This window comes from Panonychus citri, unplaced genomic scaffold (assembly GCF_014898815.1).
Source record: "Panonychus citri isolate SS breed McGregor unplaced genomic scaffold, ASM1489881v1 Contig00136, whole genome shotgun sequence".
Taxonomy (NCBI): domain Eukaryota; kingdom Metazoa; phylum Arthropoda; class Arachnida; order Trombidiformes; family Tetranychidae; genus Panonychus; species Panonychus citri.
This window is the reverse complement of record NW_026515541.1, coordinates 3,013,916-3,028,454: the sequence shown is the minus strand read 5'-3', so window position 1 is coordinate 3,028,454 and position 14,539 is coordinate 3,013,916. Positions and strand designations below refer to the sequence as shown.

The window sequence follows — 14,539 nt, the reverse complement described above, 5'->3', positions numbered from 1 at the left end:
ATCATCTCATCATTTTCATCATTCTCACATCGTCATTACAATCAAGATTATCTTTCTCTCTTTTTGTTAAATTTGATTCATTATTTATTTTATTTCATTATTTAACAACTACCATTAATAAATTGTTCACTTTTCCTACAACAATTATCTTTCTCTCAACACCAATCATCATTTACTGTTTAACATCATGCGACTTTATTTTCTGTTATATTATCTCTTGCTTTCCCTATGGAAGAAAACAAGTCTCCCTCTCTCCTCTCTCTCTCTCTCTCTCTCTCTCTCTCTCTCTGTCTGTCTGTCTTCGGGAAAGAGAGAGAGAGAGGATGATAATGATGATGAAAAGGAAGAGAAAGAGAGAGAGAGAGAAAGAGGAAAAATATAAGTAAAGAGATTGAGAAGTAACAACTTCCTATGAAACATTACATTAGTTACTTCGGGTTCAGTTGACCTTTTAACCCTCTCTTTAAGTTTCTGGGCTTGTTTTCCAGTTACCAGAGGTGAAAGGCCATCATCATCTTCACCATCATCTAGTGTATATTATTAATATAAGTCCAGGTCACTTATTCGTGTTCGTTGTTGTTTTTTTACGCAAAACGAAACAAAAAAAAACTTTTTCCTCGGCAAAAGCAAAACAACCGAGACTAAAAAGCTAAACAATTACATTTCCTTCAAGGCTCAACCTAAGCTCATTGTTGCAACTCTTTACCCTTTGACCAGTGATGATGATGATGATGACCACAAGCATATCCCCAGGTTCAGGTAAAAAAAATCACATAGCAACATGATGATGATCATCATCTTTACAAAAGTAGCATTCTCATAAACCAGCATCATCATCAACAACACCAATAACAACCTTGGCATATAAAAAAAACGTTAATTTAAACTTTTGATTAAGGTGAAAGTTGATTTAGTTTCAGCAATTAAAGGCAACCAACATTGGTAATCAACTAAATCAGTTCAAGTTCACAATCATCATCATTGTAACACTGAACTACCTGAGCAACAAAAGTTTTGTAACAACAATGATGATAAAAAACGAGACTCAATCAAAAAACAACAATAAATTGTGATGCTTTTTTTGTTATTACAATTAAACTTTTGTTACCTGTATTTTAATTCATCATGATTTGATTATGATTAACACATTAATCTGCTACCTGTACACAAAAATATATCAACAATTTAGCAAATGTTTTTTTTTGTTATCCTAACTATTACATTACAACATCAACAGGTTGTACGTTTGAAGGTTTATCCGTTTTGTTTGTATTTAAACTGTATTATTATGATGCTATTATTGTCATTATCATCATCACCATCCTCATCATCATCATCATCATCATGATTAACAATCAGCAAGATGATCAATTCAGTCTCGATTGGCTTTGTGTTTCAACGTAATGAACACTTTTTTTCAAGGTACAGTTCAGTTCACTCGTCACACTAAATGGAGTTGAACTGTTTCAACGTTTACCCACCGAGGATGTTAACTTATTTTTGCACGACTGTATTTTTGGGTTACCCTGAAAAAGTTTTATCTTCTTTCCCTTTTCTCTCTTCCCTTCTTCCCCCTTCTCATCTTCCTCTCTTTCTTTTCCTCTTTCTTTTCGACTTGAATATCATCAACTCATCATCATTATCGTCGTCAGAATCTGAATCAGAATCAGAATCAGAATCATTTCTATGCTCTCTTTTTTATTTTACTCTTTTCTATTATTCAATCAATCACAGTCTCTCATTTTTCTTCCACAACAATTAACTAATTACCTTTTTAATCATCTCATCATTTAATTGTATTCATTGGGCGATGATTAAGTTACATTTCATTGCGATTTTTATTGTTAACACTTTTTCCTATTCAATTTTGTTTCTCTCCGTTTTAAACAAAACTTTACAATTAATTGATTTACTTTTTGTTTCCCAATTTTGTACTTTAATTTAATTTAGTTTCATTTTAATTGTTCTTGTATTTAGCTGATTATTATTAGCATTATTAGCGGGTTCATTTTGAGTCTAATTAATTTTCTTATTGCAATTAAACCTTAACCTCTTGTTTTCATTGAGAAACAATCTAATTGTTAACAATTTAAACTAAATTGCACTTGGAATCATTGGTTAAATAATAATTATTGTCTCTCTTTGTGGTTTTTATGTATGTTTATAAATAAATTGCTATTAGTTAATTGTTACAATTTATTTCCTCAAATAGTATTAATTTACTTTTTCTATGCTGCTGTTACTCAATTTTTAGTTAATCAACGGTTACAATTAGCTAATTGTCCACGCGTTTGAATCAATCTTTTTTCACCTTTCCTAAATCTAATTGTTACTGAGGGAAAATAAACATTGATTGACAATTAAATCTCAACAATTAGCGATTGATTGATAATTTCAATTTGATCAGAAAAAAAAGTTACTCTTATGTAATTTTAATCATCAACTTAATTAGTTAAATTGTATCTTTATGTTTTGAATTGTTTAGAAAAGGGTAATTAATATAATCAAATGAAAGATATACACAAAATCAATTAACTAATCAGTATATGTGATTAAATTGTTGATCAATTGATCAGGTTAATTAAATGACAATCTCAAGATCTGATCAGTAAAGTTCAATGTAATTGATTGAATCAATTCATTAAATAATATTTAATCAGATACCAAGCAATTAATAATTAATTTACAGTTAATTTTTTTTTATTACTTTTAATTGTCTAATCAAACAATCTAAATAATTAACATGATTAAAATAATAAAAGGAAATGTTAATTAATCAAATACAATGATCAAATTGTTAATTATTTAGCTGATGATGATGTTGGTGACCCTTAATTGTTTAATTGTTATCAATTGTTTATTGATTCAATCATAATTAACGTCTGGCTAATTGATTGTAATTAATTGTCATTATCATTGTCACAATGAATGAAAAGATGACATTGATTAATAAATGTAATTTTTTAATCATGATTAAGTTAATCAACTTGAAATCAACAAACTTTTACCAATGAGATGAATAAACTTTGTTAGTTAATCAGCTTTTCAAATTGAAATAACAATTTAATTTAACTAAATCAAATTACATTACAATGATTTAAGTCAACAATTTAATAAACAACGACGTAGTTAACTGTTAATTAATTATCATATTGATTGATTAAGATTATTATTAAAACCAATTTAATGAATAGTAAACGTAATTGTAATCATAATAATAAGTTGAACTTTAATCCGGTAACTTTTTTTTTTAATTGTAAACAATTAACAATAAAATTAAGAAATAATCAGTTTTGATTATGAAAATTTGGTTAATTGTGGTTGATTAAGAAATGAATCAGAACGAGATTAACACACTCAAATTTCAATTTCACAACACTATGATTAGTTGATTGTTGTTGATTAACAGTTAGACTATCGTTAAGTTAATTAATCAAACGGTAACACACAATTAAAGGTACAACAATTAAAGGGGGTGGTGATTAAAAAAGTTCTAATCGTAAGAATAATAATAAAAAAAAGTTTTCGAAGTGAAGAAAAAAAATTTTATATTCTAATGACAAAAATCAATCGTTACAATTAAATTGTCCAACGTGAGAGTGTATCAATCACCCAACACACAATCAAATTAAATTGTTACCTCATAATAAACATTGTAAATCAACTGTTGATTGTGTGTGTGTGTTTAGCTTTTACATTGGGGATAATTAAGGTTAATATGATTAATAAATTTGAAGGTAAATATGAAAAATATTAGTTAATCTGATTCAGTTGTGATTCTCAATCATTACGATATCAATCAATTGACAATTGATTAATCAACTTCCACATGATTAGACTCACATGGATAACATTGATTACTATTTGTTGATTTAGTAACTAGTGATTATATTTGTTGATTGCTGAGCAAATTGTTAACTTAAATTGTCACTGATCACGCGGAAAATAAAAATTTTTACAAACCCATTGATGGTTATTAATTTTTCCTCTGATTACAATTAAGAAATTTGTATTTATTTCCAGCAATCAGTTAATTGTTGATGACAATTTGTCTTTGATTAAAAAACCATAACAATTGATTGATTAACTTGATCAAAAAGGTTAACGGGCTTTTTGTTTCAAATTTCAATCTAATGTAAAACTTTTTAATTGTTGACAATTAAAATCTAACATTGATTAAGTTTAATTATGTATCCTTTGAATCTGTATTTAATTGTGATTAACGTAAATCATCATCATTGATTAGGGATTATAATTTTAATGGTTTCAGTTGATCACAATTAAACTTTATCAATAGTGTTCATTTATTATTTACCCAATTGGCAATTAGTTGATTATCATGATTCATTCCTGATTAGGTTGATTACTTTGGGCTGTTATTAATTGCTAATTATTTGTTTTTGGTTATTAATTAAAAGGCATATACATAATATAATCAAGTAATTACTGTTAATCAGGATTAACTTTTGATTGCTTGATTAACAATTTTATTGATGATTCATTGATTTAGTTAACATATATATATTTTGTATAAATCTATTGATTTGTATTGTAACAATTAAGTGTTAATTATTATAAAACAGTAATCAAAGTAAAAATTTCATGTCAACAATTTTATTAAATTTAATTGTGTTGATAGTTGCTGATTGTCAACAATTAACTTTTATTGTATTGTACTTTATAACAATCAAGGTTATATGATATGAGATGATAAGAGTTACCAATTTATCATCATCAGGGTAGATAATCAAATTGAATTAACAATTAACTTTTAACCTTAATCATTTACTCTGATTGTATAATATACTAAACAATATTCAGGGTATATTTTGACCGAGAAAAATTAATTAACTATTGAATAAATTGCTACAATAATTATAAACAATGATGATTAGCTGAATTGTGAGACACTGGAAACAATTGGAGAGTCTTAATTGTTATCAATAAGTTTAATTGTAATAGAAGGACATAATTAACAATCATAGCCTCTGAAAACTTATCGTTATTATTATTAATTTGATCACAATTATGTAACAATTAAGATATTTTCGCAACTCAATCATAGATACAGATGATGATTCTGAGGTTTTCAATGAACAGAAAATATCAAGTTTCAAATTTGATGAAAATTCAGATTGTCAATTGCCTTTAGGGCTTGATTGTTTATCGATTGAGTTGATTAACTTTGATGATCAAAATTATCATTGGAATGAAGTAAATTGAGAAAAAGTTAATTTAGTTGATGAAAGTTGTGATTCTCTTTGGGTATTTATAATATTAGATATACAATTAGATTGAATTTACAATATGACAATTTACAGAAAATAAATAATCAATTTGATGTTTGATTACAGGGATTGATCGGTTTTGGTTGATTGATTGATTGATTAGTTGACTAATTATCACAGGTTCGAGTGCGAGTATCGAGTGAGTGAGTGTGTTGATTGTTGGAGTTGATTCATTTTGCTTTGGAATAAAATTCTTTGTCAAATTCAGCAATCATCTTGATTGTTTTATCGTCATTTTTGAGAGATGAGGTAAATCCTTTTGAATCGATTACACTGTAACCGGGTGACCCATAGGAACTTGAGTCACTTGAACCAGAAGCAGCAACAGGGGAAGAGGAAGCAATGGAAATGGATCCATCCTTCTTGTGGATATCATGCCAACCGTGGTGTCCATGTCCATGTCCATGTCCGTGATCATGACCTTTGTGTCCGTGATCGTGACCCCAACCATGGTGTCCATCGTGGTGTCCATGGTGACCATGATCATGCCAACCGTGTTCGTGTTTGTGTCCATGATGATGCCAGTGGTCATTTTTGTGACCGTGTTTATGATCATGTCCATGTTTATGGCTGTGGTCATGTTTGTGGCCCTGTGAGCGATAGAAAAGTTTTTCAATTAAAGTCCAATGGTCAAGAGTCATTCCTCAAAAAGTACTTACATGTTTGTGGTCGTGTCCGTGTTTGTGGTCTTGCTTATGCCAATGATCGTGTTTGTGTCCATGTTTGTGGTCATGACCGTGTTTGTGTCCCTAAAGTTTCAAAGAAATTCGGTCAGATTCACTTTCGATCACCAGTCGAACCAATTTATTGATTGGTCACTTTAACTTACATGTTTGTGATCGTGTTTCTCCCAATGGTCATGTTTGTGTCCATGATCGTGTTTGTGACCGTGTTTATGTCCATGGTCATGCTTATGCCAAGCATCGTGTTTATGTCCGTGATCTGTGATTGTTATTAAACAAGATTAATAGGATTCAATGAGTTACTCAATATAAAACTTGAAGAAGATTAAGAAAAGTTTCACATTAAATGGTCAATGTGAGTTGACCAATGCAGGTAAACTGGACTCACCATGTTTGTGTCCATGGTCATGTTTATGGTCATGTTTGTGTCCATGTTTGTGACCATGTCCATGTTTATGGTCGTGTCCATGTTTGTGTCCATGTTTATGGTGATGATGAGCCTCAACGGGAGCGTGTTTATGATGATGGTGATGATGATGAGTTACCTCTTTCTTGTGGCAACCATGATGAGCCTCATGATGACCCCAACCGTGGTCATGACCATGATGACCCCAACCATCAAGAGGTCTGATTATTGCTACTTTACCAATCGATTCCTCTGCTTGCTTTTCAACAGCTGATTTAGTACTCGGGACAATTGCATTAACCAAATCGGTCAATGGATTACCCGAACTGATTGTTACCTGGATAACAACAATTAAAACAGTTAATAAACTAATAAACTTCATTTTCGTTGATTGATTTAACTGATTGTTCAATTGTACAATTCAGTTTACTATTGGATTAGATTATTGTTGTTGATGTTTAACTAATAAATCGGATGTTGTTGTTAGTTGATTGTTGATCAACTGACTACTGATAATTTTAATCAATTCGCGACAATTTATATACCTGATTTTCCGTCCAGTTTAGTACAGATCAATTTAATTGGAAATACTATCTAATTAAATTGTCCACAAATTGTTTGAGTGATTAAATAATTACAAGAAAAAAATGTTCAACTCGGAAACAGTTATTGAAAATCATTAACTAATTTTGATTTGGTTACTTTGAAAAAACTTTCAATGTTTGTTAAATTGTTAACCCAGAAGCTCAGATCAACAATTAACTGTTCAAAAAGTTTAATCACAATCAAAAATAAACTTTAATTTGATTAAGCAAAAAATTGATTTAGTAAAGTGAATGTGTTTACTATTTGTGACAAAAAATCAGTTTACAATTGCAACAATTAAGAGACAATTGATTTTGATTGTAATACAATTTCATGGGGATGATTGAGAAAAAAAAATCCATCAACAATTAAGTTAATTACTGGTTATGTTATTGATTTGATGCTGTTGGTTAATCATTTACTGTTAACCTAATTGTCCTAATCTTTGGGTTTACAATTAAGTAATCATAATCCTAAAATTGTATATTTTGATTGTTTCAAAAAGTCAAATTTTAATTTAGTTTGAATTGATTTTTTGTTGTTTCTTATTACAACAATTAAACTTTATAATCTTAAATTAACTTGATCATGTTATTGTTTCAGCTATTAAATTAATTTCCTATTGTGATTAGTTTTAATTGATTAAAACGTATTTAATTGTTAATCTAAATAAATGTCAACTAATCACTATTTAATTATTAGTATATAGCTTGTTAATCAGTGTGATTTTAGTAACTGGATTAAGTTTAATTGTTTTGTCAAGTGTAAATTTAATTGTTTTTGCTAATCCAAATATTTGATGGTAATTAAAAGTTTTCACAATTATGTTTATCATTAATCTTAACAATTAATCAAATTATAAAGATAATACTTAATAACTAATCTAATATTGATTATGACAATTGTGACGAAATCAAATTTATATAAATTAATTACCATCATAATCATAACTAATTAGTTATGATTACACTTGAGTAGATATCAATCAACTAAATTGTCAAGTTAATTATTGTAACTTTTTTTTTCTTGTTAAATTTAAAATCTTAAATTGTTACAACCAACGGATTGATAAGCTTAATTACAGTTGAATAATTAATAAATATAATATGGACTGATTAACTTCCTGATTGTGATTAACTAAATTGTGGTGATTTTGTATTAATAAGGTTGTTAACATATAACCTTCAATGTGTAGCAAGTTTGATTATGACAATTAAACGTTGATTTGATTGTGATTAACTTAATTAATCTCCGTAGAAAAGATAATTAGGATTGAGAAAAAATTATTTTCCACTTTTCCAATGTTAACAATTAACTTTTTCAAGGTTAATAAGTTTAAATTATCATGTAAGTTAGTTAGTTGATTGTTTGAATTTTCAAGTGTGTTGGTTGAATGGGTTAAATTGTTAAGTTAGGTGGTGGTTGGTTAGTTAATTGTTACAATAAGCTATGTGAATGTGTGTGTGTACCTCAATTCAATGTTAACTGTGATTAAGATGATTAAAATTTACAAGGTAAGGCCTAAATTGTTGATACTAATCAACTAATCATTTGGGTATAGCCACAGCTAAATTACCTTGTGATAACAATTAACAAGCTCTTAATGATAATCACAATTAACACTAAGAAAGGGATTAACTTAATCAATCCAAGAATCGGATGAATTAAAATCTAAACGGTTCAATTAAAGACAATCAGTTGACTGATTCATTCTGAAAATTGATTGTTAACTAACCTGATCAATTGTTTTAATTGTTGGTGAAACTAAATTTGAATCTTTAATCATTTAAGTTGATCAAATAGCAGATAATTGCTATTGAAATTTAACTCTTCCTACTTACAATTAAATTGTGTTTCTTGATTAACTTTAACCTACTCAAATTAGCTTAACCATCAGATGATTATGTTTTTGTCAATTTGTTAATTGTTAACTAAATTGTAACTTCCTCGATCATTAACATTTAAAGACCCGAAAAAAAATCAAGGTTGATTATCATTGTCATTGATTGTGGTGTTAATTGTTATTTACCATCACACACAACAATTAACCAAAAAATTTAAATCACCATGATAATTGTCAGACCATTTAGTTGATTGTGATGATTATAATATTGTTGTTGATTAGTGATAATCAATAAGTTATTGATTTCCAATCAAACATGATAACTGTTAATACGTTTGATAAAAACAAAGTTAACTGATTACAATTAGTGATTAAAGTTTAATTGTGTGAGTGTTGGGATCAAGTGTATTATCATTTTCATTACTCAATACAATTTAATTAAGATTTAATCTGAAGACAACAATTAACTTAGTTACTTATTAAGGTTCTTAATCTTAATTATCGTCTCAAGATTTTTACCTTCTCTCAAGTGTTTGATAAACTAATCATAATGATAACAACAATTAATAAATTGGAGATTAATTTTTGTGATTAAATATAATTTCAATTGTTTACCAAAAACGTTAATCATCAAACTTATTGGTAATTTAAACAATTAACAGTTAACAATGAAAAAGGAAACAGAAACAAATCAATGGGAGAATCAAAATTTTCAATTAAACTTTTCTTTTCCACAATTAAGGTCATCAAGGGGGAGAAAACAATTAAAACTAATTGTTACATATAGAAAATTAATCAAATTTCATTTAATATTATAGCCAAACAATCAAATGCTAACAACACAATTAGGAACCAATGTCAAGAAATGATTAATGTTAATCGTAAACAATTAACATTGATAAGTAACAATGAGTTTAAATTGTTGAAATTTGTATTAAAAAAAAAAGGTTATCATTGAAATTGATCATTGGATTCAACCGAAAATGATTAAGATGATTAAATGTACTGAGACTTAAATCATCTCGTTAACCTTGAATTATTGTTGAACAAAAAATCATCAACAACAACATCATCATCATGATTACAATAATCAAAATTGATTCTCAATTGATGATAATCAAGCAAAGGGACCAAAAAACAAGTTAAGTGAATTTTAAGAAAAAAAAACTGAACAATCTCATCGAATAGAAAAGCGCAAAAGTGACAGAAAGAGAGAAAAGTTCTAATAGAAAGAAATTTTCATGAAGATTCACCATGAGCATGAGATGAGAGAGAGAGAGAGAGAGAGAGAGAGAGAGAGAGAGAGAGAGAGAGAGAGAGAGAGAGAGAGAGAGAGAGCAAAAGGTTCACCTTGAAGTTGATGAGATTTTTTTTTCAGCGGAAAAAATTGTTACACCGCTCACTCGAGACGATCCACTGGCATACAAACATTATTAACACGTTTTTCATCTCACTCACCCGCTCTCTCTCATCTTCCTCCTCCTCATCCTCCCTCTTCTTCCTTCCTCTTTCTACTTCTCTTTCGACAAATTTCCACCCCTTCCATCTGATGATATTTGTTGTTGTTTTTTTTTCATGATGATTCTTGGTTATGGTTGACGGAAACCCGAATTACCAGTTTCCATGAATCAGTGAGTCTTATTTTTCTTCATCATCATCATTATCATCTCTCTCTATCTCTCTCACCTTTCTCTTTCTTCCCATGTCTAGTCTCTTTCTCTCTCTCAATCTTCATTCTACTTTCTCTCTCTCTCTCTTTTTCTCTCTCAATTTCTCTCTTTCTTTTTATATCAGAATCATCATAATGTTGATTGTTGTTTTTTATTTGATTAAATGGGGAATCCTTAATTTAGTTTATCATCACCATCTACCTTTAATTTTCACTGTCATTATATAATCAAATTGCATCACTTTTAATTGTTACTCTTATTACATGTTTGATTTACCATGATTAACTATTTGATTACTATTTGTGATTGTATTGTTTGTCAGAGTAACAAATTAATTATTTCATCAATTGAAATGTTACTTTAGGTTATAATCAATGTCGCTGAGGCAAAGTTTACAATTAGATGGTTTTTTTTTTCAATTAACAGCCAATCAAGATAATTATTATTCAATTTAAATTGATTGGTCGATTAGTATTTTTATCAACAATTAGCTAATTGTTGATCTTGATTACGGTTTTGGTAAGAAACAATAAAAAAACCAGATTAACCAGAAATCTTTCAGTTTAATTTTAATTGTTTTCAATCATAAAGATTAATCTTGATTATTTCAATAAATTAATTTGATTACCGATAAAGTTAATTGTTTGGGACAATTTTAATAACTGTTAAGTCAATCAGATTAATATTAACTTTTGGTTTTTGCTTCAATGACAATTAACTACACTTACCTTTGGATTTTACAATGAAACAATTAACACTATTGAATATCAATTGAACTGAATTTAATTGATTGTCTTAATCAATTTGTATTAGTCTCTTGATTTAGTTTGACCAAGTTAATCATTTGAAATCAATGCCCTTCTGACCTACTGAGCATAATGATGATGATTTAAGTTGATTATTTGTTTTTAAAATAGCAACTGAACTTGATTTGGTTTCTAAATTGTTTGTGATTAAAATAAATTCAATATTTTAGCCTTTGAGCCTTTAACCATCCGTAATCAGTTTGTATCACTTTTGACAATTACAATTGTTGTTTAACAACAACAACAATCAACTGAACTAATTGTCAAATCATGTGGTAAGTTTTGTTGTTGTCTATTGATTGTTAACTGAGTGTGTTGATTGTTAAATGATAATCATCACCATCATCATCATCATCATTATCATCAAACGAGTTGTAAATTGTTGCTGTTAATTTAATATACACCTTGAATTGTGTTGGTTTAAATTGATTTTCCTTAATCAACTGAGTTATCACAAAAGTAGAAATTTACTTCTTCTCATTAACACAATGAGGATACACAATTTAAATATAAACGACACTTTTATTAATAAGTAAAAACTTCATCAAGTTACTGGTACAAAGAGTGTGACCAAAGTGTAATGATTATTGTCAAGGTTTTCGTTTAAATACAAACAAAGAAAAGGTTTAAGGTTTGGTCAGTTTGACCGGATTGGTCCATTTGAATTAATTGTCCGTTGGTAAAGTTAATGGATGATTAACTTACTAAGGTAAGTAGATAGTAAGAGAGAGTAAAGAGTGAGAGAGAGAAAGTAAGAAGAAAGTGATTAAGAGAGAGAGATTGGGGCAATCAAGAGATGAGACGAAAAGTCATTGGTCAGTTGAAGCGACTGAAAGGAGCTTACTGACCGTCATGTGTTGACCAAATTTTAAGAGTACAATTGGGTTAATAAGATCAATAAATGGGAAAGAAAAGATAATCTCAAAGTTCAAAGGTAAACACAAAATATGAGAAAATGGTGTTGGTCAATTTATCAAAATTGACCAATTGTTTGTGCTCATATCTCAGTACACATACAACTTACAACAATTATTATTATATATTAAGACTCGCTTAATTAAGCTCTTTCTAACGATATATCATTTGTTGATCAAAACTAATTAATTAGTTAAAATGTGTGTTGGTATCAATGGTTCACTTAATTGGTCAAAATAGTCAAAAACCGGAGGTTTTTGGTTAATTGTTGATGAACCAATTTACTGATCGACTTGATCAGTATCTTAATCGATCACAATTGTCAAGAGCTTCAATTATATGTGTGTACTGTTGTCGGCAAATTGTTTGATAAGAAAAAGTTAGCCACTTGAGACAATACCCAATGTTAAGTCTATGGGGAATCGGAAAAATGTTACAACTGATGTCGCATGGGAACTAATTGTAGTAATTGTAGTAACATGAACAAGTAAATGATTAAAATGAATGAATATAATCAGTGAATATAACCAACACTCTCCCTTGCACCAATCTCGGCTTAATTAATACGAAGATAATTACAACATTTTCTTAGTGATGGTGAACAAAGTGGTTTTGTCAACATATCGGCTGGTTGTTTGTCAGTGCGGATGAAGTTTAGTTCAATCTCTTTCTTTTCTTGATGATCCCGAATAAAATGGTAACGAACATCGATATGTTTGGTTCGTTTATGGAAAACACTATTTTTCGATAATTTGATTGCTCCTTGATTGTCACTCATAATTTTAACAGGTAGTTGAATATGAAATTTTAACTCTTTAAACAGTTGAATATACCACAAAATATCCTTGGTACAATCACCAATCGCCATGTATTCGGATTCTGTTGTCGATTGAGCCACAACCTTTTGTAAACGCGATGACCATGATATTGGAGATCCACCTAAAGTGACCACAAATCCTGTTGTTGATTTCCTTGAACCTAAATCAGCAGCATAATCAGCATCACAATAACCAATTAAATCAAAATTTGATGATGTAGATGAATAGGTGACTCCGACATCAATGGTACCTTTGAGAAACCTGAGGATCCTTTTTACTGCTTTCCAATGATCCTCATTATAACAACAGTTGAATTGAGAACATTTATTAACTTGATAAGTAATATCGGGTCTACTTATGATTGAGAGGTAGAGAAGAGCACCAACGGCTTCCTGGTAGGGAAATTTAGTATCAGGTGGACAATTTGTTGATGTTAACTTGGTATTGGTGTCTCCTGGTGTTGAAACTTGTTTACAATTATCCATGTTGAATCTTTTTAGTAAATCGTTGATAAATGTTGATTGTTTTACTTTAATTGTTGATCTGTCTTGGCTCTGGTGGATTTCCATTCCAACGAATACCTGTGGTGGGTGAACTTTAACCTGAAAAGTAACTTTTAAATTGTTGATTAAATTAGTTAATTGGTTGGGATTAGAGCTGGAAATAAGTCCATCGTCGACATAGATTACACATATTGTTAATCCATCGGTGAAATTCACAAAAATACACTTGTCAGATTGACATTGTTGAAATCCATTGGAATTGAAAAATTCGACCACCTTTTGATTCCATTGTCGAGGCGCTTGCTTGAGACCATAAAGGCCTTTCTTCAGGAGGAGAACACGATCAGTTCCATCCTCGAATCCTGGTGGTTGGTCCATGTAAATTTCTTCGTTGAGGTCACCATATAGAAACGCAGTCTTTATGTCAAACTGCATCAAATGCATTTTATTAGCTGAGCTGATTGACAAAATAGCACGAATCGAGTCGTACCTTGCGACGGGACTGAAAGTCTCAAAATAATCAATTCCCTCCTTTTGAGAGAAGCCTTTTGCCACCAACCTGGCCTTGAATCGATCGATTGATCCATCAGTGTTTTTCTTTATTCGAAAAACCCATCGACAGCTAATTGACCTTTTACCTTCAGGTAAATCAGTTAACACGTAAGTTTTATTCTCTTTGATTGACTTCAATTCTTCAATCATCGCCATCTTCCACATTTTCTTATCATCACAATTAATGGCTTCTTCGAAGGTAATTGGTTCACAATTAGTAACAATAGCTTGTAAAGTAATATGATTAGTTAAATTATTATCAACAAATTCAGGAGGATCTTCAATTATTTCGGTTGTATCACTTGAATTATCATCAAAATTAGCATCATTATCATTATTTTCATCATCACAATTAACATCAACATGATCATCATCATTAACTTGATCCTCGAGGTTAATTTCATCTTCATCATTAACCACTTGTTCAATTGCTTTTGCTGCATCACAATCATCTTCATTAAACTTGATAT

The 14,539-nt window shown here is 29.5% G+C and overlaps 1 protein-coding gene across 1 annotated transcript; it reads right to left on the bottom strand.

Moving 5' to 3' along the window:
• Positions 1-5,234: 5,234 nt before the first annotated feature.
• Positions 5,235-7,355, bottom strand: LOC128392178 (histidine-rich glycoprotein-like). Its single transcript, XM_053352158.1, has 4 exons — positions 6,360-7,355; positions 6,118-6,230; positions 5,948-6,037; positions 5,235-5,878 (listed from the first exon to the last, which is right to left on the bottom strand). Exons 1-4 carry the CDS (start codon positions 6,757-6,759, stop codon positions 5,459-5,461), a joined length of 1,023 nt encoding a protein of 340 aa, XP_053208133.1. The 5' UTR covers positions 6,760-7,355; the 3' UTR covers positions 5,235-5,458.
• Between the last annotated feature and the right edge of the window lie 7,184 nt (positions 7,356-14,539).

What these genes read in the sequence shown, in the direction of transcription:
- LOC128392178 (XM_053352158.1), bottom strand. Translation starts at nt 6,759, where the DNA reads ATGAAGTTTATTAGTTTATTAACTGTTTTAATTGTTGTTATCCAGGTA. An exon ending in TGACCATGGACACAAACATG is followed by an intron (nt 6,231 to 6,359) that starts GTGAGTCCAGTT and finishes TAACAATCACAG; the next exon opens with ATCACGGACATAAACACGAT. An exon ending in AGAAACACGATCACAAACAT is followed by an intron (nt 6,038 to 6,117) that starts GTAAGTTAAAGT and finishes TTGAAACTTTAG; the next exon opens with GGACACAAACACGGTCATGA.